Source organism: Sebastes umbrosus, chromosome 23 (genome assembly GCF_015220745.1).
Source record: "Sebastes umbrosus isolate fSebUmb1 chromosome 23, fSebUmb1.pri, whole genome shotgun sequence".
Classification (NCBI taxonomy): domain Eukaryota; kingdom Metazoa; phylum Chordata; class Actinopteri; order Perciformes; family Sebastidae; genus Sebastes; species Sebastes umbrosus.
Window position 1 is genome coordinate 1,562,132 of NC_051291.1, and position 27,967 is coordinate 1,590,098.

At 42.0% G+C, this 27,967-nt stretch overlaps 1 protein-coding gene across 3 annotated transcripts in view; it reads left to right on the forward strand.

Moving 5' to 3' along the window:
* Window positions 1-387: 387 nt before the first annotated feature.
* slc41a2b (solute carrier family 41 member 2b) overlaps window positions 388-27,967 on the forward strand; it is a 34,215-nt gene continuing 6,635 nt past the window's right edge. Inside the window, exons 1-10 of one of the 3 annotated variants that reach the window (XR_005205569.1) lie at window positions 388-530; window positions 3,384-4,048; window positions 4,516-4,623; window positions 7,297-7,368; window positions 8,018-8,162; window positions 8,399-8,545; window positions 12,324-12,467; window positions 13,954-14,033; window positions 19,139-19,270; window positions 20,807-20,955. Coding sequence is in view for 2 of the 3 variants with exons in the window: in XM_037760792.1 (XP_037616720.1) it covers window positions 3,506-4,048; window positions 4,516-4,623; window positions 7,297-7,368; window positions 8,018-8,162; window positions 8,399-8,545; window positions 12,324-12,471; window positions 13,954-14,033; window positions 19,139-19,270; window positions 20,807-20,955 (1,524 nt within the window). In the remaining variant the exon portion in view is untranslated. Of the gene's footprint in view, window positions 531-1,044; window positions 1,066-3,383; window positions 4,049-4,515; window positions 4,624-7,296; window positions 7,369-8,017; window positions 8,163-8,398; window positions 8,546-12,323; window positions 12,472-13,953; window positions 14,034-19,138; window positions 19,271-20,806; window positions 20,956-27,967 lie in introns of those variants that run through there. The other 2 variants (XM_037760792.1, XM_037760793.1) reach the window with 2 other exon arrangements.

The following is a 27,967-nucleotide window of genomic DNA, read 5'->3' on the forward strand; positions in this document are numbered from 1 at the left end:
TTCAAAAAATAAATTCAATTTTTTTTTTTTAAATAACGCAATTAAAAAAAACTACACCCTATAACCTAACCTAATAACCCATAGCATTGAAAATGCAGTTTAAAAAGAGACATAAATCATATGAATAAAATTATATAAATAAATGACCAAGCAAAAATGAATAGCTAGTACGTTCAGTAAAAACAGCAGTTTTTTTGTTATTTTATTATTTTTTCTTCTGGGGTTGCGGTTCCTTTGTATCAGTCTGTGGCTTCTTGACCTTTCCTGACACATTTCTTGTTTGTTTTTTTCATTGACTGGATTTTTTCTGCAGTTTTATATATGTGCAAATAAAAAAATAAATAAAAAAAAGAAGTTATTAATCAATTAAATAAATGCTGTAGTAGCTCATCTCTCCTCCATAGACGATCTCTGGTGACTCTTGGCTGTGACGCGTGTCTGCTCTCTGCTGGCTGACTGACAGAGAAGAAGGAGACTCATCATCTTCATCTCTCTTCTTCAGCCTCCTGGTGAGATGAATCCGCTCAAAGGTAACTCATGGGAAAGACATAAAACACGCTGACGACTACAATAAGTAGTTCTTCTATCTTCTGACCTAGCTAACGTTGCTGTGTTCTCCGGGTTAACACATAAACCTCCTGCTGTTGTGATTCCTAACAGAGCTAACAGCTAACAGAGCTAACATCAACAGCAGCTACCGTTAGCCTCAGAGTTTAGCATCGTTATCTGAATAATCACAGCTTTAAAGACAGTTAGGTCACCTTACAGTGAATAATCACAGCTTTAAAGACAGTTAGGTCACCTTACAGTGAATAATCACAGCTTTAAAGACAGTTAGGTCACCTTACAGTGAATAATCACAGCTTTAAAGACAGTTAGGTCACCTTACAGTGAATAATCACAGCTTTAAAGACAGTTAGGTCACCTTACAGTGAATAATCACAGCTTTAAAGACAGTTAGGTCACCTTACAGTGAAGGTTAACGTTACCTGGAGAGACTCAGACAGACAGGTAGTGATGAAAGGCTGAACAGAGATGTAGAACACATGAAGAGGAGAATACCAGGTTATTATAATGTGATACTCTGTTTACTCTATTTACTCTGTTTACTCTATTTATTCTGTTTACTCTATTTACTCTGTTTACTCTATTTACTCTATTTACTCTATTTACTCTGTTTACTCTGTTTACTCTATTTACTCTATTTACTCTATTTACTCTGTTTACTCTATTTACTCTATTTACTCTGTTTACTCTATTTACTCTATTTACTCTATTTACTCTGTTTACTCTATTTACTCTATTTACTCTGTTTACTCTATTTACTCTATTTACTCTATTTACTCTATTTATTCTGTTTACTCTATTTACTCTGTTTACTCTATTTACTCTATTTACTCTATTTATTCTGTTTACTCTATTTACTCTATTTACTCTATTTACTCTGTTTACTCTATTTACTCTATTTATTCTGTTTACTCTATTTACTCTATTTACTCTATTTACTCTATTTACTCTGTTTACTCTATTTACTCTATTTACTCTGTTTACTCTATTTACTCTATTTACTCTATTTACTCTATTTATTCTGTTTACTCTATTTACTCTGTTTACTCTATTTACTCTATTTACTCTATTTATTCTGTTTACTCTATTTACTCTATTTACTCTATTTACTCTGTTTACTCTGTTTACTCTATTTACTCTATTTACTCTGTTTACTCTATTTATTCTGTTTACTCTATTTACTCTATTTACTCTATTTATTCTGTTTACTCTATTTACTCTATTTACTCTATTTACTCTATTTATTCTGTTTATTCTGTTTACTCTATTTATTCTGTTTACTCTATTTACTCTGTTTACTCTATTTACTCTATTTACTCTATTTATTCTGTTTACTATATTTACTCTGTTTACTCTATTTACTCTATTTACTCTATTTACTCTATTTATTCTATTTACTCTATTTACTCTGTTTACTCTGTTTACTCTATTTACTCTATTTACTCTATTTACTCTGTTTACTCTATTTACTCTATTTACTCTATTTACTCTATTTATTCTGTTTACTCTATTTACTCTGTTTACTCTGTTTACTCTGTTTACTCTATTTACTCTTTTTACTCTGTTTACTCTATTTACTCTATTTACTCTGGTTACTCTATTTACTCTATTTACTCTGTTTACTCTATTTACTCTTTTTACTCTATTTACTCTGGTTACTCTATTTACTCTGTTTACTCTGTTTACTCTGTTTACTCTGGTTACTCTGTTTACTCTGTTTACTCTGTTTACTCTGTTTACTCTGTTTACTCTGGTTACTCTATTTACTCTGTTTACTCTGGACTCACCTTTAACTCTGGACTGGTGGTGGTGATGATGATGATGATGATGATGATGATCATGATCTTTCCTGCTTTGGTTTCACTTTTACATCCCTTTTCCACTTCACCTTCACATCACCCAGTGAAATGCATTAACAGCACTGTGAGATGTGGACACTTATACACACACTATATATATATATATATATATGTCTTTATGTGCCATCATATTGTCCAGCACTGACAGAAGACCTTGAAGATGTCTTCAGGGTACAACAAGTCTATAGCTACAGACTAGACCTGGGACGATACACCTATCTCCTGATTCAATACTATCACGATACTCGGGTGCCGATTCGATATGTATTGCGATTCAATATTGTGATTTTTTGCTTCGTAATATTATGATAATAAAGTCATAAGTTTAAGAGAAAAAAATCGTAGTATTATGAGAATGAATTCATAATATTATAAAGTAGTAATTTTACGTATTATTTTATTTTTATCTCGTAAAGTTATGACTTTATTCTCGTAATATTACGATTTTTATTCTCGTAATATTACGACTTTTTTTCTCGTAAAGTTATGACTTTATTCTCGTAATATTACGACTTTTATTCTCGTAATATTATAACTTTTTTTCTCGTAATATTACGCCTTTTTTTCTCGTAAAGTTATGACTTTATTCTCGTAATATTCTGACTTTATTCTGTAAATCTCAGATGTGTTTTCCCTCAATATGGCCCTAATATTCCGTCGTACATTTTCACTTTGGCTCTCACTGCATTAGACTTACAGTACACTATAAGCTGTGTATAAGCTAATCGCAATACTTAAAAATCGCAATACATATCGAATCGGCACCCGAGTATCGTGATTGTATCGAATCAGGCGATAGGTGAATCGTCCCAGCCCAATCAATATTGGAGGTGTTGTGCCTCTTCATAAGAGGTGACTCAGCTGTTCCATGTCCGGTTAAATATTGCTTCAGGCTGGGTTTTCCTGTTCTCCCGGCTATTCTCTTCTCTGTTATCTTTCCTTGTGTGTTTTCCTCAGGCTGATGAGTCCCTAAAGCCAACATAGACGATGCACCCGAGCCAATCTAAACCTCTTCATTTGTGTACGCTGCTGTCAGACTGGACGGCAGGAGATGAGACAGGTCAGCCCTGTACCGCACCATGAGTATCCAGAGTCTGGGAGGAGCTATAGGGGATTCCCTGGGCTCTAGCCTGACGGTGCGCATGAGCGGAGCAGGTGTCGGGTGGAGCGCTCTCTCTCTGAAACCTGTTTCCTCCGGGCGGATCGCCTCTTTGTTCCAGACCATGGTTCCCACCGGTTACACCAAGCTACAGGAGGAGCGGCTGGCCATGGTGGACCTCGGCGCCAAACCCGAGGCCGTCTCGCTCCAGAACGGCTACAGGCAAGAGACGCCGCACATAGAGGGCCGACGGCTCCTAGACCGGGCCTCTCGGTCCTCTGTGACTTTATCTGACTGCGGCGACGGAGGCTACTCTGAAACGGAGCCCATGCTGGCCGAGAGGAGGCTCTCTGGGGAGGAGGCGTGTGAGGAGGACGAAGAGGACGAGGAGGAAGGGCTGGGGTCGCGCGCGCATAACATGCCCAAGGAGTCGCCACTCGCCATGGCGCTGCAGATCTTGCTGCCTTTCCTGCTCGCTGGGTTTGGAACCGTATCAGCTGGAATGGTGCTGGATATTGTGCAAGTAAGCCGAGCTACAATACAACTATTATTCAAACAACAACCAGCGTAATCGAGAGCTCAAGGCAGGGTGGCATTAAAGGATAATTCCAGTTTATTACATACTTAATTTCACAGTTGAGGCCATTGTTTCTATCAGTCGTGATATAACACTGTACTCAGCAGAGTCATTACGGAGATGTGGGAACATGATGTCACCACTAGAACAAAGTCTGACATCAGACAGGTTGTAAACAAGCCAACAGTTTAACTGGAGGCCTGCACTACGAAGCCAGGTCAACGTTTGACATCCTTTATTGAATTTCAAGTCGCCCTGTTGACTGCACAGGTTCATATATGCAAATGAGGAGTGTTTCCCTTTATCTAAATGATAGCATAGTATTTGAATTTGAATGTCAAATGAGGGAAAGTTCAGTTATTAGGAGGTCAGACGTGGTGTTATAGTATATTACTTCCTTGTTTCCTCCACAGCACTGGGAGGCGTTCCAGTACATCACAGAGATCTTCATCCTGGTACCTGCTCTGCTCGGCCTCAAGGGAAACCTGGAGATGACTCTGGCCTCCAGGCTTTCTACAGCGGTGAGACAAACACACACACACACACACACACACACACACACACACACACACACACACACACACACACACACACACACACACACACACACACACACACCGGCTCTCTCTGAACACAGTCACAATGACACACTACCAGGGAAGTATTTTTATGTCCAGTATGAAGTGTGAAAACAAAATAATGTTTTGTTTTTGCTCCGTTGGAATGGATGTAGCTTGTGAAGATACTGGTATCATATGAAACTAGAATAATAATGAATAATGCTCCAAACTTACAGTACATTTTGGCGAGGAAAAACTGTCATGTCCATTTTCAAAGGGGTCCCTTGACCTCTGACCTCCAGATCATTGAATGTAAATGGGTTCTATGGGTACCCACGAGTCTCCCCTTTACAGACATGCCCACTTTATGATAATCACATGCAGTTTGGGGCAAGTCATAGTCAAGTCAGCACTCTGACACACTGACAGCTGTTGTTGTCTGTCAGGCTGCAGTTTGCCATGTTATGATTGGAGCATATTGTTTTATGCTAAATGCAGTACCTGTGAGGGTTTCTGGATCAATATCTGTCATTGTTTTGTGTTGTTAATTGATTTACAATAATACATATACACATACATTTGCATAAAGCAGCACACTCCCATGTTGATAAGAGTATTAAATACTTGACAAATCTCCCTTTAAGGTTAATTTAGAACAGATGAAATGTGAGATTAATCAGGATTAACTACGGACAATCATGCCAGCCCTAGTTGCAACATTAGAAAAGTTCCCAGGCAGCTTCACAACATGTCCTCTTAGCTGCTGTGGATTTGTTTGGGTGTGCTTGTTTGTGTTGCGTTACATCATTTTTTGTGGTGGTGTCTCATCCCCACAGACTGAGCCTCTCACTGCGTACGGTTGTTATTGGTCACCTCTGAAACGTCTTGGAATACTGACCTTGTTTGTCAGTGTCTCAGCGTTCACCGGCCTTCTTCTGAATTCAACTTCTTATGACTTTGGAAAGTTTCATGTGAGAATCATTTTGGAGCATCTTGAATGGATTTTTGGTGTAGGAGCTTTGCGGATTAGGAATTAGTGGAGGAATTTGTGCTGATGTAGCAGAGCGAGGGGAGGTTTCCCGTAGAGGGCGGTGGGACGGACGGCCCGAGAGTCAGATGGCAAATGTGTTGCTCCACTTCAGACCTCCCAGAGCAAACAGTGTACAAAAAGGGAAGGGCAACACGTTGGCCTGTTAGACAACCACGAGTGCATACATTCGCAGCACATAAAACTGCCTCATAAATCTGTAGGGATTACATTCCTGTCCACATTCAGCAGATATTTCTCCGTGTTTGTCTCTCCACACTGACTCAAACTCTCTGAGAAGTACAAGAAGCTGAAATGAAGAAGTGACGGAGCAGAATTCTCTCTTTGTTTGGTTTTCGTGTCTTCCTGTCCCCCCCCCATCCTCCCCTCCATCTCTCTGCACACAGACTCCACATTCACGCAGTGCTGTGTCAACACGGCCAGCGGAGCTCAGTGTGAGCTGAGACTCCTCCGTGGTGTCCCGAAAAAACTATTTGTCTTTAGTGTTCATGTTCTCCTCCGGCACAGCCGTGGAACAGACAGTCATTCACAGAGTGTGGCAGGACTTGTATCCCGTCTTATCACAGCTATTACAGCTGTTGAACCAGTTTAACTTACATTGCATATAGAATTTATAATAGATATGTGTGTAGATTAAAGTGTTTGTTAAGGGCATGCTGCTGCTGTGTAACTGGGACTAGAGTGGAAAATTTTATAAAAGGGATGAAACATGTCCAGTCCAAAGTGTGTCCATATTAAAGGGACAGTTTGGGAGTTTTTGAAGTGGGCTTGTATGAGGTACTAGGGATGTTAATAATTAACCATTAACCGACATTAACGCTATCGGTTAAAACGGTTAAAAGAAATCGTCACTTTAAGGAGACAAGCTGGTCGACCTTAAGAGAGTCTGAGCCGGCGTTACAGATACAGGAAGTCGGCTCCCGTCTATAGCTCGCTGTAGCCTCGTAGCATTTATTCACCGACAAATAAACTGTACACACACTGTCTGCTACACCTACATTCACAGCTAGAACACCACCGACAACACACACACACGGTCTATCGGAAAGTGGCTGCATGTCCGCGACACTACACGCAGCATCGTAGCTGCTAAGTTAACGCTCCCGGACGGTGAACTGGGGACAGTGAACGCAGCATCGTAACTCTCCTGACGGGTGAACTGGGGACTCAGTTGTCTATTGTGCTCATACACTGCAGCTGGCTCATGGCAAAGACCAAACTACAGCCAAAAAGAAGTGTGAAAGATGTGGGGCTCTACCAGGTAGGGAGGGCCTAAAGAAAAACGTTATTAAACTGCATTATGGGACTTGTAGGATCTAGTTGGGAGCTGCTTGACCCATACTAGGGTCTTAAAGTCAGGATATCTCGGCATCTGCTGCATCGATTGATGACCATACTTTTCTTTAATCTGTCTCTTCTAACTCTGTATGATGGTGCTTTACTGAACAGCTGGAGTACCCCTTTAAGTCCATGATAATTTGGGGGGGGCTGTGTTTAAGGTCATAAAGGGGCTCTGGCATATTTATAGGCAGTCATAGAAAACTCATCGAACTGTTGTCTTTCTTCTGTCCTGCCTCCCGACACAGGTGAATGTGGGCAAGATGGATTCTCCCATAGAGAAGTGGAATCTAATTATAGGCAACCTGGCACTGAAGCAGGTAATCACACATACACTATGTGCATGCACATACATTACATACATTATTGCCTTTTCATTTAGAAGGAATCAACAATGATTCAGAGCTCCAGACATTGGTTGCAATGATGCACTGAACTTTTTCATTTAGGAGCACTCAAAACATTTCCACCGTGGCCTTTTGGCACCGCAATAAAATACATTTGAAGCGTTTTGTCAGTTATAATTCTCTCTCTATTATCTATTTTATGTTGCTGTGAAAACATCTCCTTCAAACATCTGTAATATTCTCGATACACATCCTCACTACTACCGGTGGTGGTAATTGGTTGGATCCTGGTGGGTGTTTGCTCAGACCGTTTTATCGATCTCTGTCTGTGTAGTGAAACCGAGTACATTCTCTGTTAATCATCTCCCTACACACTGATAAACACATGTAACCTCGGAGTGTTTTGACGTGCTGTTTGTCCGATATGTTACTCAATAACACGCACACACACACATCAGCAGGAAGCGTTATGTAATGTATTGTACCGAGAAGTGACGAGACAAATATGGAACATGACGTACCAAAAGTACCCCCTTCTGCTGATCCTGTTTTCACACACGTACTGTAGTAGTAGTCTCTACTCTAATAAAAGTAACTCCCACTCCCTCCGTCTCTCCTCCAGGTCCAGGCCACTGTGGTGGGTTTCCTGGCAGCGGTAGCAGCCGTGGTTCTCGGTTGGATCCCGGAAGGGAAGTTCCAGATGAGCCACGCCGTGCTGCTCTGCTCCAGCAGCGTGGCCACGGCCTTTATAGCCTCCCTGCTGCAGGGTAAACACACACACACACGCACACACACACACACACACACACAGTGACAGCTGAGAACCACAGCTTTAAAATGAACTGTTAATACTGTCGCCGTGACGACGCTGGACCGCTCCTGTCTGTCCTCCTCCCCAAACAGTCACTAATCTCAAAGTTAGGCTTACAAAAACACTTCTTAATGTCTGAATAAGTCACCATAAATCAAGTGCTCCACCCTTTCTGTGTCACGCTCTGTTCAGGTATCATCATGGTGGGTGTAATTGTGGGTTCGAAGAAGACGGGCATTAACCCCGACAACGTAGCCACACCCATCGCCGCCAGTTTTGGTGACCTCATAACCTTGGCGATCCTGGCCTGGATAAGCCAAGGCCTCTACAAGTGCCTGGGTAGGTGAACAGCTTCTACCTTCAGAACTCTGCGCTAAATGAATGTTTCTGGACAATATCTGTCATTGATTTGTGTTGTTAATTGATTTACAATAATAAATATATACATACATTTGCATAAAGCAGCATATTCGTCCACTCCCATGTTGATAAGAGGATTAAATACTTGAAAAATCTGATTAAAAAATGTGTGATTAATTTGCGATTACCTATGGACAATCATGTGATTAAATATTTGAATCGAATGACAGCTCTTTTTTTCTACATTTTCCGACGCGCAATTACTGTATACTTTCTCTTAAGTGTTAATTAAGGTGCAATTAAGTAATTAGTAGTCCCAGTGTCTGGAATTGTTTTGTCTTGAGAACATTAACCCCTACTCAGCCAGGAGAACTACAGTCTTCTTCATTGTCAGATATAAAAGACAACTCTGTAGATAAATAGATAATGTAGAAGTTTGACAACACTTCCAAAACAGACACAGTTTTAAGAGTATTAAATACTAGGGATGTGTATTCCAAGCAAAAATACTATTCGTTAAATCACTGGGAATTAGTCGATTATTATTTGAATAATCGCCGCATGCACACGTCATATCTTCGGGGTAAAACACATGCGCAGTAAAATCTGACGGGATGAATAGTCGCATAAACTATTTGATTTTTTATAACTTAACGACTATTCAAAAAATCATGACTCATCCCTATTAAATACTTTAAAAAATCCCTTTGAAGTACATTTTGAACAGATAAAAAGATGTGATTTATGCGATTAACTATGGACAATTATGTTATTAATCGCAATTAACTATTCTAATCGATTGACAGCCCTAATAATAAACTTTGACAGTCTGGTCCATGTCCTCTCAGTTAGAAGCTCTTCCCTCAGTCAGCCAGTAGAGGTCCCTCCTGCCTCACTCTGATAGCAGCGCTGCTCTCCACTCAGAGAACAGACGGACTCTTCCTCCCCACCACAACCACACATTCCACATGTTTAATTCATGTCGCACCCAGACCTTCGTTTCACCGCCTTGTATCACTTAATACAGCCAACACTGGGACCTGTTTCCTCTGGACAGAGTCTCCTAACTAACTAACCTAACCAACCCTGTCTGGTCTAATAGCATGACATAGATGCTCACCGCAGTGAAAGGAACACTTTAGCTGCTGCTGCTGCTGCTGTGAGCTAAATGTATTAAACACACTTCAGATTTCATATTTCCATGGCGGGCCAGAGCAGCGAGGCTGTCTGGCTGTGTCACTCTCCCAGGACAGTAGCTCTGTTGTTCATGAGCCAGAGCCACGCCGACACTTCCCTGCTGAATTGGAAGTAATGGTCAAGTTTACTGTCAACTAAACACATGATTATATCTGTGCAGATAAGAACTTTATGCTTCTAAAATGCTTCTAATTTTAGAGATGAGACTGGGCTAGACATATAGTAGCTGCAGGAGTTGGGTTTATTTATAAAGAGCTTTTAACAAACAGGATTGTCGTAGTCGTGAGAGGGCTCGACAGCAGATAAAAGCAGGGATAATGAGCGCACGAACACCAAGAAATGGGGCCAAAGCTTGTGAGCGTGCACGAGTATGTGTGTGTGTGTGTTTGTGTGGATGTGGCAACGCTGGGCCATTTCAGGGCAGTCCGCGAGAGAATTGACTCCATGATGGAGAAAAAAACTGGGAAGAAATGCCGTTAAATAAATAAATCCGGTTCAGGTTGGGTCTAGACTGCTGAGAGAGCGGCTGCATTTACACCTGCAGAATGGGAGTCATACACGAGTCACACACACGTCTATTAGGACAAAGAGAGAGGGCATTATACTCCATGTATTTTACTATTTGTTTTATTCCCCACTTCGTTACGTATACAGCCGTAAACTGGCAGAAGACTGTGCCTGGAAGAAAAAATGAATTAAAGTATGTGTGCTTATATATTTAACAGACAACTTAACAATTTTTTTGATTCTTAATGTTCCTCAACAAAAAACACAAGAGTCTCCGGGATCATTTAATGATATTACAAATGTGTTTCATGGCCATCAATTTTCATTAGGGATGCACCGATACCGATACCAGTATCGGGTATCGGGTCCGATATTGTACTCATATACTCGTACTCGCAAAACGGCTCCGATACAACTTTATGGCAGCGCGACGTTAAACTCTCGTCACCGTCTTTCGGGTCCTATCGCATGAGCTCACGCTCCACCTCCCCGACGGTGTGGGTGGTGCGCCCGACCCCACGGGGCCGGGATACCACCTAAGCCAGCGCGTGCCGGCCCTCACTTTCATTGTGCCACGGGGTTTTGCTGTGACCCTCTGACTCGCACATGCGTTAGACTCCTTGGTCCGTGTTTCAAGACGGGTTGGGTGGGTTGCAGACATCACCGCAGACCCCTGGCGCCTTTTACATGGGCCGAGCCCCGCCCTGGGGTGCACGATGTGGTTGGGGCGCACTAAGGACAGTCCGCCCCGGTGACGCTTTGGCCACGGCCCCGGGAAGCACCTTCGCCCCGAGCCTTTCCAAGCCGACCTAGAGCCGGTCGCGGCGCACCGCCTCGTATTCGGGACTCCCCAGCCTGCCGTGTGTCGCTCACACCCTCCAGCTGGCTGTTAACGAGGGTCTTTAGGCACAGAGAAGTACTCGGTATCAGTACTCGGTATCGGTACTCGGTACCCAAATGTAAGTACTTGTACTCGGTCTGAAAAAAGTGGTATCGGTGCATCCCTTAATTTTAATACTTTGGTTCTGAGAAAACAGATTGGCAGGTGGCTCTAAAGTGCTACAAAACCCATGAGCAGCCAGAGGCACAAATAAGAGCTGTCACAGCTTATCAAAACTTTTTTTGCGACCCGGCCCTGGATGGAGGGATGGAGGGATGGATGGAGGGATGGAGGGAGGGAGGGAGGGATGGATGGAGGGATGGATGGATGGATGGTATTCCACCAGAGATAGACCGGAATATCAATTGTTTGTTGGTTGGTTTAATCACGGCAGAAGGTGCTGCTCAATGGCAGGCTGTCAGAGGTTCATGTAAACAGTTTAACCTGTACAAGACCTTAATTGGAGCCAGCTTACTCTGTGAATTTTAAGTCAATGTCAGTGTCAGTGTGGGTTGATTTGGGGACAAGGCTTCCCTCTCAAACGTGTGCCTCGCTATATCTTTCTCAGCTCTGCATTTGAGGACTGAAGGTTTGCTGCCCATTATACCCTGAACATTGGGCCATTTCTGTTCTGCAGCTATACGAGACTATGGAGATAATAAATCTGGGACTGTTTCCTAATGACAGTTATTTAGTATCCTGCTGGAAACACCTAAGCAGGTGCTTTACCCAAATTACTTTTTTCGAAATAGTTGTGCTATATTGTGGTTTGAACAAAGAGAGAACAGTTGTAGAGAGAAACCTTCTCCGTGTTGGTGCTCCACATCTCCTCTCACATTTAGAAACATGTGCAGCTCAGCTGGATTGGAGACTGAAGCTGGTTTTGCTAAATGTGATACTAAATTTTATATATATCGCGGTCGATCATGTTCATTGAATTGTGGAATGCCAAAATCGTGATTAATATTGGATTGATTGTGCAGCCCTACCTCAAACTAAGCTTCTGATGAGAGTATCATTTTGGTATCGTTGCTGAAGGTCAGCTATCATAATGACACTGGTTTGGAAGCATTTTCAAACAGTACCCAGCTTGTTTCCGTACCATTCCCCTTATGCATGCTGGGAGAGGCTCCCCAAACAGAAAAAATGAATGCATGTCTTCCTCTTCCCCAGATACCTACCCGTATGTGTCGTCACTGGTCTGCGCCTTCTTCATGTGTCTGACTCCGCTGTGGATCGTCATCTCCTCCAAGCACCCGGCCAGCCGCACCCTGCTCTACTCCGGATGGGAGCCAGTCATCACTGCCATGTTCATCAGTAGGTGTGTGTTCAGTTATTCACCTATGTGTTGTGATTTTTTATTTATTCTGAAATCAATTTTTTTAATTTCAATTTGTTTCATTTGAGTCTACAGTATGTGGAGGTAGAAGGAAGTTACTGATTTTATTGTTGTAGTCTGAGTAACGTGACGTCATGTCCGTTCAGTATCCGTCAACCAAAACAAACCGAGCCCAAACGATAAAATAGAACACATTGGAGCATCCACGTGGATACGACCTGCACCCTCACATGTTAAATCCAGCGTGGTAAACACTACACATCCAGTAAAGGATGGAAACACTTTGGGTTTCACACATTGACAGGAAAAGCAGAGCTAGACGGAGCAGAGCTAAAGCTGCATGCTAACTCTGTCACGGACAGGAAACGTTATCGTATGGCGGTAACGTTGCTGTCGAAGCCGGCCGTCGCTCTCGTCTCCGTGGTCAAATGGGCCGACGCTACGACTGTAGAGCACCCAGATACTGACATTTGTGTTCTCTGCATTGAAACGGCCCCGATGGAGCTGACCATGGATGGATAAAGAGAACGGAGCTGACGGGAGAGCTAGAGACCACCTTGGAGAAGTTAGAGGAAGTAGACACGTGGGACTACGTCCAGTTTTCAAAATAAGGTCTTAACAAAGGGAACTGTAGATACAAAATACATCTATGGACATAAGATTGATGGATTATATTCACCAGAAGTATAAAACATTACATGTCCCTTATAAACTAAAAAGAAAATACCACTAATCTGTGAGGGAAATGTCTTTATTCTTTGATTTTTGGGTTGCTGGATAATAAATAATTCCTGACATTGACTGATATATTTGACTTCAGGACATCTCTGACTACATACATGCTGAAAATCAAACATTCTTACTGGATTCATTTAGATATTTTCCAAAGTAAAAGTCCCTAGTCCCTTTCCCCCATGGTTTAGTGTTAAAAAAGTTAACAAAAATCACAATACATATCGAATCAGGAGATAGGTGAATCGTCCCAGTCCTACTGTTTCCCTTCAAAGGGGAAAGAACATCTGTTCTACGTCTGCTACTCCCAGTGTCTGGGTCTGCCCGATGACTCATCCCCTAAACAAATTGCAGCAGCACCGGAGCACACGCACCCTCGGGTCCCCTTGAGCCTGGCAGCCTCACTAATACAGCCGGTAGGAGGGAATGATGGTGTCGCTCGCCATTACTCAGTACTCAGTGCAGGTGATACCATATCTCTCAGGCTTTTATAGAGGAGGAAGACGATAGAAATACTGTCTCCAGTCTGGACACCATAAGATGGAAACCCTCTCTTAGTCTTCACCACTCTGCAGCTGATGAAGCAGTTTTTAGTGCCATTTATAGACAAGCATACAAATTCACTGTGGACATCATTTAGATGCTCTATCTTCGTCTTTCCATGCCGTCTTTGTCTCGCTCTATCTGTGTCTTACACACCACTTAATGATGCTACTATGTTGTGCTCTGCAGCATCGGAGGGCTCATCCTGGACAAAACGGTGTCCGATCCAAATCTGGCTGGCATCGTGGTGTACACCCCGGTTATCAACGGTGAGTCACAGTGTTGGCACTGCTTCTTCTTCTTCTTTTACTGTGTGAATGGCTTCAAGGTGTCACTGTTTGATCTGCAAATGCCTCGCCTACGGGGGCGCCAACGGACGAGGAGAATCCGGTCCAACGGTTTTAATATGATAGCTTCCTAAATCCAGGGGTGTATAGACAAGAGATATACGTATGTAAGGAAACTCAAAGCTTGTGTAGTTAGATTGCTCTAATGCCAGTGCACAGAAGTGTCTTAAACCGGCATTCTCTCTAACAGCCAGCAGGGGGCGACTCCTCTGATTGTATAGAAGTCTCTGAGAAAATGAGGCTACTTCTCTCTTGATTTATTACCTCAGTAAACATTGTAAACATGAGTTTATGGTCTCAATCTCTAGTTTCAAGTCTTCTTCAACACAGCACGATGTTCATTTAGTAAATTACAGTCCCATTTACATCCTCTCGGAAATCCCACTATGATGGTAACTCCAGCTTCCTGGAGATAAAATTGTGTAAATCTAAATGCGCATCATTACCGTGTTCTCTGGGATTCTGAGATTCATAATGCCTTACAAGATAATTTCAGATGTCATGTTCCCCTTAAGAGACTTTCTCTTTTGGAATTGTGCCGTCAAGAATGGATGGCACTTTAGGCAGACATAGGATGGTGATGTATACAGGGTCTGTAACTCATTCCATGGAAGTATGTTTGATGCTAAGTGTCAATACAAATATAATTAAACAAAAGGTTCCTTACAAGCATCAGCGATACATCCCGGCTTTATTTTACACAGCGGACGACAACAGACTGTTTAACGTTTGGGTTTACAGAGAAACCGTATCTCTTTGTCTCGTTTATCCTTCTCAGTTTTGCAATTAATGCAGTCTTTGACCCTGTTGGAGCTGAGATCCAGACAAAGAGTTTATACACAAGATGGATGACATGCCTTAGTCTATTTGTCTTCGTGCTGTGCAGCTCCCAGGTGTGAATGTATGTGAACAGAAGAGGCGCCTGTGTGCTCCCCGGAGAAATGAAAGTGACTACATAAAGACTCCAAAATGCTCATCTTACCTAATGAGACGGCCACAGTCCGTCTGTCTCCACTCCATAGAACTGGTCCTGTTCCATCTCCTCTCGCTTCTGTCTCCCACCGCTCTCACTGGCTCAGCCACGGTTGCCAGGACGCTGGCACCTCCACAACAAGAGATAAGCTTTTAATTAAATGGCATTAATGAGAGACATTTAACGAGATGGAGTACGATTCTGACTCTTAATTGGTTTTCCTGTCGAGACGTATCCCGGGCACGAAACAGCTGGGGGGAATCAAGCCCGCGTCTGTTTGCGAGGGCGAAGATGTTTTTATTTTCTGCGTGGCGTGTCAGAAACATCCAGGTCTGAGCGAACCTTTTTATCTGTCTCTGATTTCCAGCATTTTATTCACGGGTGAAGAAACGGCGAGGCGTGTCTTTTCAGCAGATTAAAATGCACCGAGGGCCCCGTTTCTAATAAAAGAATAACATTAAAGAAGAAGGCAGACGGAACAGGAAGTGTGAAAGGACGGTGTGTGGATGTTTGATTAGAAAGGAGATGTGCAGAGCGTGATAAGAAAAGACGGGTTAAATGAAAGATAGAGGGAGACACTGACCTCCATTAGTTCATTTTAATACATTATTTTATGCAATTTCCCTCCTGCAATAGAAGATAGAAGGTATCTGTGGCTGCTTGAATTCTATTATTTAAATTCTTAAAAGGTATTCTGGTTTATTTAATCCAGGTATTGAGGAAGCGTCTGCCAGTTAATTTCCTGTTGTACTTGTTCCTATTGAGCCACAGAGATTCTTTAGCGACATGAAATGGGAGGTGTTCTGGTCTTTATATTAGGGTTGTCAACCGTTAACAATATTTACTCTCACATTTACTGGACAAATATGCTTTCTTTATGCAAATGTGTTATTGTTGGAAATCAATTAACACAAAACAATGACAGATATTGTCCAGAAACCCTCACATGGAAGAACATTTTGGCAAATTTTTCTTGGGCGCTACCCACATAATCAGCTGTGCTGCTCATCCCACAAATGCATGATCCTTACAAGTTGGACATCATTGTGAAGGTAAATAAACAGGCTTTCCAACCATGTAAAATACAATGACCATTAGCATTGGAACAACAGAAAAATAATCCACCTAACACAAGTTTCCGAACTGTTTTTCCCAGTTTATCTATTATTGTAAATCAATTAACACAAAACAATGACAGATATTGTCCAGAAACCCTCACAGTTACTGTCAGATCTTTGAAAATGGCCATGGCAGTTTTTCCTCGCCAAAATGTACCATAAGTTTGGAGCGTTATTTAACCATCGGTACCAACACCGATGGATTCATCAGTCTTCACTCCAGCTTCAAAACTGAGTCCGCTACAACCTCCGAAAGATCGATTGCGTTAATGCGTTAAAACAAATTTGTGTTTTTATCGCGTTACCTTTGACAGCCCTATTTTATTTAGACTTTAAATTCAGTTTGTCATTATAAAGCCTCCGACGTGGCTCTCTGAACCTGCAGATATCATACGACGTTCTGCATCTTGTTCTGCCGTTTCCCACCAGACAGCACTCAGATAAAGCCGTCTTTAATCTCGGCTTGTCACCTTGTCGTATTTGTTTGTTTTTAAGATAAGGTGTCTGCCTGCTTTACATCTCACTTCCACCAATAACTCATTTTTTTCCTCCGTCTGCTTGTCCGTGTTTTTCTTTCATCACATTTTATCTGTGTTTGTTGTTATCGCGTCACACCCCGAGCCGTTCAAATAAACAAAATGAAATTAAACCTGGAGGAGAGGAGAGGAGCAGAGATGAGATGAGATGTCTGTCTCTCCCCCTCGGGGCAGAGAGACCCGGCTGAGACCCCCTGCAGTTCCCCACGTGGCCTCGCTGTAGCCCAGACCTCCTCACCCTCATTCCTCCTGTCAGACCCAGTGACCTGAATAAGCCAGATTGCCCCCAAAACCTCCTTCGCTCTACCTCTGCCCCCTGCTGAGGTTGTAAGAAACCCCCTGCCGCCGCCGCCGCCTGCACATCCCAAACGCCCTCAAGGACAAAAAGCCAGAAAGTCAAAACCCCATGCACAATCCAAGAACACAATAATCTATTGTGCATAAATCTCTGCATAAATTATAGGGCTGGGACGATTTACCTATCTCCTGATTCAATACCATCACGTTACTTGGGTGCCGATTCAATATGTATTGCGATTCAATATTACCATTTATTGTGATTTTTGGATCGGGTATCGGGTCCGATACTGTGCTCATGTACTCGTACTTGTACTCGCAAAACGGCACCGATACCACTTTACGGCAGCATGACGTTAACCTCTTGTCACCATCTTTCGGGTCCTCATGCTCCACCTCCCCGACGTTGCGGGCGAGACGGGCCGGTGGTACGCCCGACCCCGCTGGGCCAGGATCCCACCTCACTTTCATTGTGCAACAGGGTTTTGCTTGCACCTTCTGACTCGCGCGTGCGTTAGACTCCTTGGTCCGTGTTTCAAGACGGGTCGGGGGGGTTGCAGACATCGCCGCAGACCCCTGGCGCATTTTACGTGGGCCACGGCGCGGTTGGGGCGCACTGAGGACCGTCCGTCCCGGTCGACAGTCGGGAGCAGGGAGCCCCGTCACGGTGCGACGTGGTCTGGACAGGGAGCGCTGTAAAGCTGTGGCCGCGAGCCTTTCCAAGCCGCCCTATAGCCGGTCGCGGCACACCGCCTCGTATGCGGGACTCCCCAGCCTGCCGTGTGTCGCTCACACCCTCCAGCTAGCTGTTAACGAGGGTCTTTTGGTACAGAGAAGTACTCGTATCGGTACTCGGTATCGGCGAGTACCCAAATGTAAGTACTTGTACTATCGGTGCATCCTTAGTTTCCTCTGGTGTCCTCCGGTGCTCCTAACGGCATCTGCAAGATTTCACAGACTGGAGGAAATCAAGCAGTAAGAGCTGATTTGAGGTCCGCTGTCCAGCTGCCATCTATGAGAGCTGGCTGTCAATCACTTGCAAACTCCGACCAAACAGTCAAACTAGACAGCGCTGATCAGATTAGATGATTTAAAGCCTGAAAACAGAGCCATGAGGAGGAACAGAAGTCTAATTATTTCTTGAGAACACTTGAGTTACAATATGCTGAAAGGTTATTATGGTTATTATTATCAATGATGCAAAAATATTCTGCCTACTGCAGCTTTAAAGCCCCCACATCAGATCAGTGGCACGTTGAGCTAGTGAGAGGACGGTGACAGACGGGGCACAGAGAGAGAGTGTGAATGCTCATTGTGAGGTTATGTCTGTTTACAGGCCCCCGTGGGAGCGCTGGTAATGCTCCAATAAAATGTCACCAGGCCGACAAAGAGCCACGATAGATTGAATTAAGTATAGATCAGCCTGAGGTGGTGGCAGTGTCTAATTTAATATACTCGTCACCACAATAACAGGCCTGCTTCTTGTTCTTGGTTTATAGTACACAACCACTTCAGTGACTGACAGCAGCCACGTATAGAAGATCTGCTACTGCAAGCATTTGAATGATGCATTTTTTATGATTCTGAATATAGAAAGGTCTCCAGCAGTTCTACTCTGAGCAGTTCTCTTCAGAGCTGCTCTGCGCCCACCTGTCAGCGAGTCTGTTGTTGATATCTGTATGCATGTGCAGCTCTCCTGCAGGGCTTAGTCACCAGACTGTGGCTACAAGGGATGAAAGACGCAGGAAGTTACTTGCTAAAGGGAAGGTGTGATAAGCTGCAGTATGTGAATGTAAAGTGGCCCCTCAGTACAGATGGCGTCCCACATTCTCTCGACTGTTCATCTGCTTGACAAGGAAACCGACTGTGATCTCTTTCACAGTCTTACAAAATGTGATAATAGTAAAAAGAGTATAGCACTGGCTCCCAAACGTTTAAAGCAACGTCTTTTTTTAAAAGGCCTGAAGAGACACGATGCAAAGATGAGAGGAAAGTTTAATAAAAAAAACAATTTGTTTAACGGATTTTCTTGCTTTTGACTGAATTTCTTATTTGCCTGAATGCTCTGCTCCAGTCATGAACCGTGAACTCTCCTTTCTTCAGGAATCGGGGGTAACCTGGTGGCGATTCAGGCCAGCAGGATCTCCACTCACCTGCACTTCCACTGTGCTCCCGGGGAGGTTCCCGACGAGGCCAAGGGCTGCTACTACCCCTGCCGCACATTCTGGGGCTCAGGTCAGTACCGTGCAGCCGAGAATACTGACCATTTAATAAAATCACATGTTGGCTAGGCATAGCTGTCCAACTCCATTATTAATACTATGCTTTTTTATTTATTTATCTATCTATCTATTTATTTATCTATGTATTTATTTATTTATCTATTTATTCATCTATTTATTTATGTATCTATTTATCTATTCATCTATTTATTTATTCATTTACCTATTTATTTATCTATCTATTTATCTATTTATTCATCTATTTATTTATTTATTTACCTATTTACTTATCTATCTATTTATTTATTTAATTATGTATCAATTTATTTATCAATTTATTTATTTATTTATCCCCCTTAAACACACAATCATACATACGTGTTGGTAATTACACAAATTTAAGTCACAGTAACTGCAAGATGTTATTATTACAATTATTACAATTATTATGACTATTTTTTCATCTTTTTTTTTGGTTTGTCATGTTCTATATAAAAGTATATGTTAGTATATATTAGGGCTGTCAATCGATTAAAATATTTAATCGCGATTAATCGCAAATTAATTACATTTTTTATCTGTTCAAAATGAACCTTAAAGGGAGATGTGACAAGTATTTAATCCTCTTATCAACATGGGAGTGGACAAACATGCTGCTTTATGCATATTATGTATGTATGTATTTATTATTGTAAATCAATTAATAACACAAATCAATGACAGATATTGTCCAGAAACCCTCACAGGTACTGCATTTAGCATAAAACAATATGCTCCAATCATAACATGGCAAACTGCAGCCCAACAGGCAACAACAGCTGTCAGTGTGTCAGTGTGCTGACTTGACTATGACTTGCCCCAAACTGCATGTGATTATCATAAAATGGGCATGTCTGTAAAGGGGAGACTCGTGGGTACCCATAGAACCCATTTACATTCACACAACTGGAGGTCAGAGGTCAAGGGAACCCCTTGAAAATGGCCGTGACAGTTTTTCCTCGCCAAAATTTAACGTAAGTTTGGAGCATTATTTAACCTCCTTCATGACCAGCTAGTATGACATGGTTGGTACCGATGGATTCCCTAGATGTTCTAGTATCATATGATTATTTTTGCTCTAGTGGCGTTAAAACAAATTTGTAGAGTCACTACTGTTTTGAAAAATACTATTCTGTTTGCTGATGATTCGCCTTCACACGTTGTAATTGGCTTTCACTCAAGTACACATGTTTAAAGTAGGTTTGAATAGCGAGGTCAATGGGAAAAAAAACGCTGTCGGGATTCTAATCAGGCTTTAAATTGTGCAGCAAGGTCACAGTTTGAAACGGTACTTTTCAGCACTAACCTTTTTTCTGTCCTACCAGGCAGTTAATTGCCGTGTCCTGCTGTCCCAGGTGTAAATTAATGTCCTTGTTAGGAGTCCTGTGGACAGCAGGTAGTCGATTCAGTCGTGTATTTTATAAAGAGCCCATGCGATCTTTTAGACAGTTTTATTAGAAATGGCTCCCTCACATTCACCTTCAACCTTCCCTTCCCTTCCATCCTCCAGGAGCCAATCATCGCTCTGCTCAGGTGCTCCTCCTCCTGGTGATCCCCGGTCACCTGATCTTCCTCTACACCATCCACCTGATGAAGAGCGGACACACCACGCTGACGCCCATCTTCATGTCCGTCTACCTGGCTGCTGCCATGCTGCAGGTGAGCACATGTTGACTGTTAATACGTAAGAAGCTTTAGAATTCTGCAGCTGAAGCTGAAGGGCATTGTCTTAATATAGCAGATAGTAATGCTGCTTTAAAGTTAGAGTTCATGTTCAAGATGATTTTCACCCCAAAACAAAAGACAGGAGGAAACAAAAGCAGCACTTTAGATTAAAGCTGCACTAATCCATAATTAAATATTAACAATTTTTAAAAATTAGTATGTATAATGTGAAAAGGGGTCCCTCATTAAGATGAACCCACAGAGAATTATCACCCGACTCTGCAGCTCCCAGAGTTTTTTTTAGCATCTTTTAGCACATTGTTTTTGGTTTTCTGGTCCACATCCTACCGATAATTGTTTCGGTTCGGTCTGCATAAATAAATAAAAATGAATTAATGCAAAAATAAATAAAAAAATAAATAAAAAAATTAAAACAAATAAAAATAAATAAATACAATTTATTTTATAAATAAAAATAAATAAATAAATGCAAAGATAAATACATAAATTAAAAGATTAATAAAAAATAAACACATATAAAAGGGTAAGTTTAACAAATAAATAAGGGAATTAATACAAAGATAAATCGATAAAAAAGCAAATTAAAACAGAAATATCAATTTATATCACATATCATATAATTATTGGCTACATTTATTTTTTAATATTATTTTTGTGACATTTAATGACATATTTATTTATTATACCCCTGCGACAACGTAGTCGGGGGTATGTATGTCTGTCCTTCTGTCCATTCGCATGTCACACATTCGTTTCCAGAGCAGAACTCAAAAACTATTTAATTTATCAAGTTATTTATTTATTCATTTATTCATTTATTTATTTACTTACTTACTTACTTACTTACTTATTTATTTGGCAGCTTCCATCCTCCATACTTCGGAGGCAGACCATTAAATTACCAAAATAAAACGACAAAAAATGGCCAAAATAAACAATGAGCGATGTTCTCATCCAGTCGCTGATATTGGACATACAGTACATGATTGGAGAGTGTACGGGACACGTGACTATAAAATGATTTGCGTGCCTGTATGAACCATCGTAAGGCCCCATCTCTAAAGTTTGAACACAAGAGAAGCGAGGATATTCATGTTGCTTTGGTTCGATCGGTGTTTGTGTATAATGTTTACCCTGCGTCGCTCACCATAATCCGTGACTCTGCAATACAAGTTTTGCATTACGACCTCCAGCAAGTTCATTTTTGCATCTGCACGATCGAACCTGCACTGTTGATTTCCGTTATTATTCAGAAGCAAACATCATTTTCTCGTCTATGAAAGATGAATGTGTGGACGTGTGTGTTTCCTCCTCGACACACAACAGTAGTGAAGGAGGAGAAGCAGGTGTGTGTATCCTGTGAATTCCTCGAGCGTCGGTGCTTTCAGGCGATGCCTGAAGGAATCTGACTTCAGTGGAGGTTTTTTGTTTTGGCAGCAGTTAAGATAATTATGAAGGAACCACTTATGGGTTATGAATGACTTCTTTTACTTCCTCGGGTGCACCGTGATCTGTGTTGATGTCTGGAATTTTAAGAATTTAGTTTAGCTGTGTTTTCTGTGTGTATGCATCGGACGCTCGTTTTGCTGGAAAGGCTTCCTTAAGGCCCCCCACCTCATTAATTCTTTGATGCAGACGTGGAACATTAGGATGTAACCCTGGCCACTGAGGCGCGGAAACTTTCCAGATCAATTAAGTCGGCGGCCAGAAGAGCTGCTTTAAGGGTGCTTCGGTCCCAGATAGATTATCAAATGGCAGAGACGGGCCCCGTGGAGTTGTTTCACATCTTGATATTTACAACCACTAAAAAGGATCAATTCATTGATTGGAGTTAAGAACCTTAAACACCACTTTGCTTTTTGTTTTTAAAAGATGGACAGAATCTTTCAGGAACTTTGCATGAATTCTGCAGCAAAGTTATTATGGAATAATTGTTTATTGAAGCGTGACGCATTAATAACTCATCAGTGTATTAATACAGACAGAGACGGAACAGAAGACACTAATTATTAGGCTGGATGCTGCACATCATATGGAAGTTTATTAATACCAACTAGAGGTTTTTCCTAATGACACATTCAATCTGCGGCTCACTTTTTAATACTGCAACATGGATAAAATGCTCCGTATTAATCTAGGAAAACAAATTATATATAAAAACAATACAGAATCCATGTGTTGCAGTGTTTTTGTTTTTTTTTTTGATTGATGGAAATTGGCTTCCGATTTCAACCATCGAAGTCAAAAGCAGGGTCGGCAATTATTTTATTTTTTTCTTTGACCCTTCATACATACCTACAGCTTACCTCAAGAGATGTTACAGCCACTTCACTCATGATTTGAACTATAAACCAGCATAGAAATCCTTATTTCCAACATAAGCCACCATGTTGTGAACAGACGCATCACATTACAAACACTAACAAAAGGAACATTTGCATTTTGGAACATAAAACAACAAACTTAAACTACTCAGTCCTGCAACCGAGACGAGGCAGGCGTGATGGGACAGAACAACACCACGGTTGAATTTCAGCCTAGGTGCATATTTTTTTCAACTCAATGTTGTTGAATCAGAGCAGCTGATGTTGGTAGCAGCAAGCTAGCGAGACGGAGCACAGACTGTGTCCAACGCTCCGCCTCCGCCTCAGTGACAAACAGTGATCAGAGGAGAGAGAGAGAGAGAGGAGAGACACGAGCGTGTCAGTAAATGACAATAAAACCGTATTTGTGTAGATTACAGCAGACTAGTTGATGCTCTGCAGAAGGATTTCTGTGTTGTTTTTCTAATGATTCTGTACTGAAGAGGGTGACACAGATACTGGTGTTGAAAAGACGCAGCTTTTTATATCGTAGACTGCTGAAGTCTAATTATTGAAACACTTTCTAAATAGAAAGGGAGTTCAGTTCTCTTTTTAAAGAAGAAGTCCAACAACGGCATGTTTAAATCGAAAATATATATAGTATATATATGAATATGAATATTTCTCTCAACCCGCCGCTGGAGTGCAAGGCTCCTACTGACGTCTTTATCTCTCTGAAAACAAATGTGTGTGTGTGTGTTTGAGGATTATGTGCAGGGTATAATTGTACAGTGGCAGCGCCTTCAGTGAGCCTCTCCACCTCTCCTCCAACCCAGGCACTAATGATGGTAATAAACATTCTGCCACTCTCATCATCTCGCCCCGACAGTAGACTCAAACGAACGCACGCACACACCAGCTCCACGGTAATTTATAATCCCCTGACCTCGTGAGGAACATTCATTTTAATGATTTCCATGTTTGGAATAGATTGTTTGGACTCAGAGCGGCTCCGTTCAGCCCACTTGGAATGAGGTAGACGGCGGCGTTAGTTATGGCCGTCAGTGGCCTCAGTCGATGCCCTCAAAAGACCCCCGGCGTGGCGTATCACTGCATATCTGAAAAATCACTTTACCCATGCAGATGTATTTCATCTAATATCCCGCGGTAACCTTAAGCAATAGAAATAAATGTTTAATTCACACACATGACCTGCATTTCAAATACCCCATCGCCCTGCAGCTCTAAGCATGGACTCCCATCCGTTTGATATTCAACACATGCAGACCTTACAAATGTAATTTCAGATTTTCTCTCTACATGGGGTCAGACACAATTTGTGCGAAGATGTCTGTAGCATGGTGGAATTTGATAAAGTACTGTAACTGTCTGTTTCTTTAATAGCAGCGATAAGCGTTAAATTGCACATGCTGCGGTTTGATAATGTTCCATTTAAAGGGAAAAAGCCACAGAAAATTAGGGAGGGGGGGGGAATGAAACATTTTTGTGCAGAATAGCTGGAGTCATTGTGATATCTACTGCCAGGAGAAGAATGCACTTAAATTGACTGGCGTATTTTGGCATGCAGTTATGGTTTTGCACAAATCCATGGTTAATAAAAACAAGAGTAGAAACATGAAAACGTAGCTTAAACAATAAACACGACAACATGGTTTAACAATGCTGCTGTGTTAGTCAGCCCGCAGTATATTCAGACAAAGAATGAGGCAATGCAAAATAAACTAAGGCAACATGGTGCAATAAGCCACGGAGGTGTCAAGGAAAAAAGTCAGGACGGGAGAATAACAGTTTGACAAGTTTGGAAGTCAAGAAACTCTGAAAAGGTTACGCCAAGTTTACCGCTGATGAATATGCATCTATAACGTTCATTTAGTCCAGAGGTCGGCAACCTGCAGCTCCGGAGCAACCTGCAGCTCCTCAGCTCCTCTCCAGTGGCTCTATGTGGATTTTTAAAAATGGAAATGAATAACTGTTTTTTGTTTACATTTTCATTTTTATTTATCATTGTTGTAGGTCTATGGTACGACGGTACGACGGAGTATTAGGGCCACATTGAGGAAAAAAAATAAATCTAAGATTTTGAGAATAAAGTCGTAGTATTATAAAGTAGTAATTTTACGTGTTATTTTCTTTTTTTCTCGTAAAGTTCTGACTTTATTTTCGCAATATTACGAATTTATTATCGTAAAGTTAGGACTTTATTCTCGTAATATTACGACTTTTTTTTCTCGTAATATTCTGACTTTATTGTGTAAATCTCAGATGTGTTTTCCCTCAATGTGGTCCTAATACTCCGTAGTACATTGTCTCTTTGGCCCTCACTGCATTAGACTGATATACTATATACGTAGACTATAAACTGTGTTACCTTCATCACAATGATCACATGTTTTGCGGCTCCAGACAGATTTTCTATTTTATTTTTTGCCTGAAATGGCTCTTTTGATAGTAAAGGTCGCTGACCCCTGATTTAGTCACGGGGTCAGTATGTGGTCAGACACAAACCAGTAATAGATAATAGTTAAAGGCTCTTAAACAAAAGGGTGAGCGTCTCTCTCGCTCTGAAGCCCAAAGCTCATTATTTCATCCCCGGCTTGCGTATCAGATGCTATCAGTGTTATCTTGACAGATCAGGAATCCTGCACATCTAAGCTGTTGCTTGATCTCTCGTCTGTCAGATGAGCTTTTGGTCCTCAAACCGCTCGGCTCCGCTCAGCGATAAGGCACATAAAAGCACCGTATAACAAGGCTCTCTGAGGCTAGACGCTATATTATGTATATATAAAGATCTGATCATGCTTGACAGAACACTCTCTTTCTCTACAGCACTGCATGTAGGTAACACTTTATAATAACCGTCATTTATAAACGGTAAATTGATTGACAACTATTTTACTGTTAACAAACAGATGAAATTATAATTAATATGTTTACTGATTAATTGTGCAATATGAAGTTTATAAATGATATCATAGCTGATAAGCCAAACTCCATGAGGGTGGCATGAGGCCCGACGTCCCCTAGTGGGGCCTGTGCTCACAGCCCAGCACCGTGCAGCTCGACTGGCATTCGCCAGAGAACGCCAGAATTGACAGGTCCGCCATCGGCGCCCCGTTCTCTTCACAGATGAGAGCAGGTTCACACTGAGCACATGTGACAGGCGTGAAAGAGTCTGGAGACGGCGTGGTGGACGTTAGGGATGCACCGATACCGAGATCAGCTATCGGGTCCAATACTGCGCTCATGTACTCGCAAAACGGCACCAATACCACTTTACGGCAGCGTGACGTTAACCTCTCGTCACCATCTTTCGGGTCCCATCGCAGGCGCTCACGCTCCACCTCCCCAAAGGTGCAGGCGAGACAGGCCGGTGGTGCGCCTGACCCCGATCCCACGTCAGCTGGCGCGCGCTGGCCCTCACTTTCATTGCGCCACGAGGTTTTGCTTGCACCCGCTGACTCGCGCGTTCCCCTGACCTAAATCCAATTAAGCACCTGTGGGACGTTATGTATCGGTGCATCTGACGCCGCCAAGTACCGCCGCAGACTGTCCAGGAGCTCACTGATGCCCTGATCCATCCGCCGACTCATCAGGAGCATGCCCAGACGTTGTGGGGAGTGCGTACAGGCACACGGGGGCTGTACACACTACTGAGTCACATTATGAGTTGGATCATTCTGTGATTTCAATTGTTTACTTTGATTTTCGGTGTGATTTTGAATCCAGCCCTCAACGGGTTGAGGATTTTGGTTTCCATTGACCGTTGTTACGTCATTTTGTTCTCAACAAATTAAACAATGTACATCAGTAAAGATTTTACACTTGAATAATTCGTTCATTAAGATCTGATGTGTGATCTAAGTGTTCCCTTCATGTTTTTGAATAGTGTATGTACAGTACATATAAGCCTCATGGTTGAGGAGTCCTGATTCATTTTGCGTCGTTATTTTAGGTGTTTTAAATGAAAATATAGCCAGTCTCTTGACTTGGAAAATGCCCCGTGACATCATACGTGAGTTGAAGCTCAAGGCCCTGAGTGTGTATGAGGTCCTGCTGTTGGGCAGTTCCAGCCGTGAAAAGACGAACAGTGGGGTTGTTTCACTTTCTGTAGAAGCTTGTAGATACAGATACTCATCCAGCAGAATAGACCACTTGAGCTGAAGTGTTTGTGTTTTTATTCTCTCCACTGAGACGTAACAAATTCCGTGTCTTTACTTCTGTAAAAGAAAGTGTGAAGTGAGCAAAATATAGCTTGCCGAGACAAATGTTTAGATTTAGGTGACAGCAGACGGTGCAGGAGATGAAACACTTTGTAAATCTCAACGAGACGTAGATTGGTTGCTTGAGAAGAGCAGCAGGAGGGAACCGTCGGTGACTAACTAAAGGGCCGGTGTAAGAACTCAGAGTTCTCTGCCTCAAACTGTTCTCTCTGTGAGAGCTGGAGAGGATGGAACAGTGTGATGTTGATGTATGAAACAGAAGGGCTGGGATGAGTCACCTATCACGATACTCGGGTGCCGATTCTACAAGGATTGCGATTCAATATTATCATTTATTGCGATTTTTGTTAACTCTTTTAAAACTACACCGTGGGGAAAAGTTGAATCATTCAATTCTAGGGACTTTTACTTTGGAAAATATCTAAATTAATCCAGTAAAAA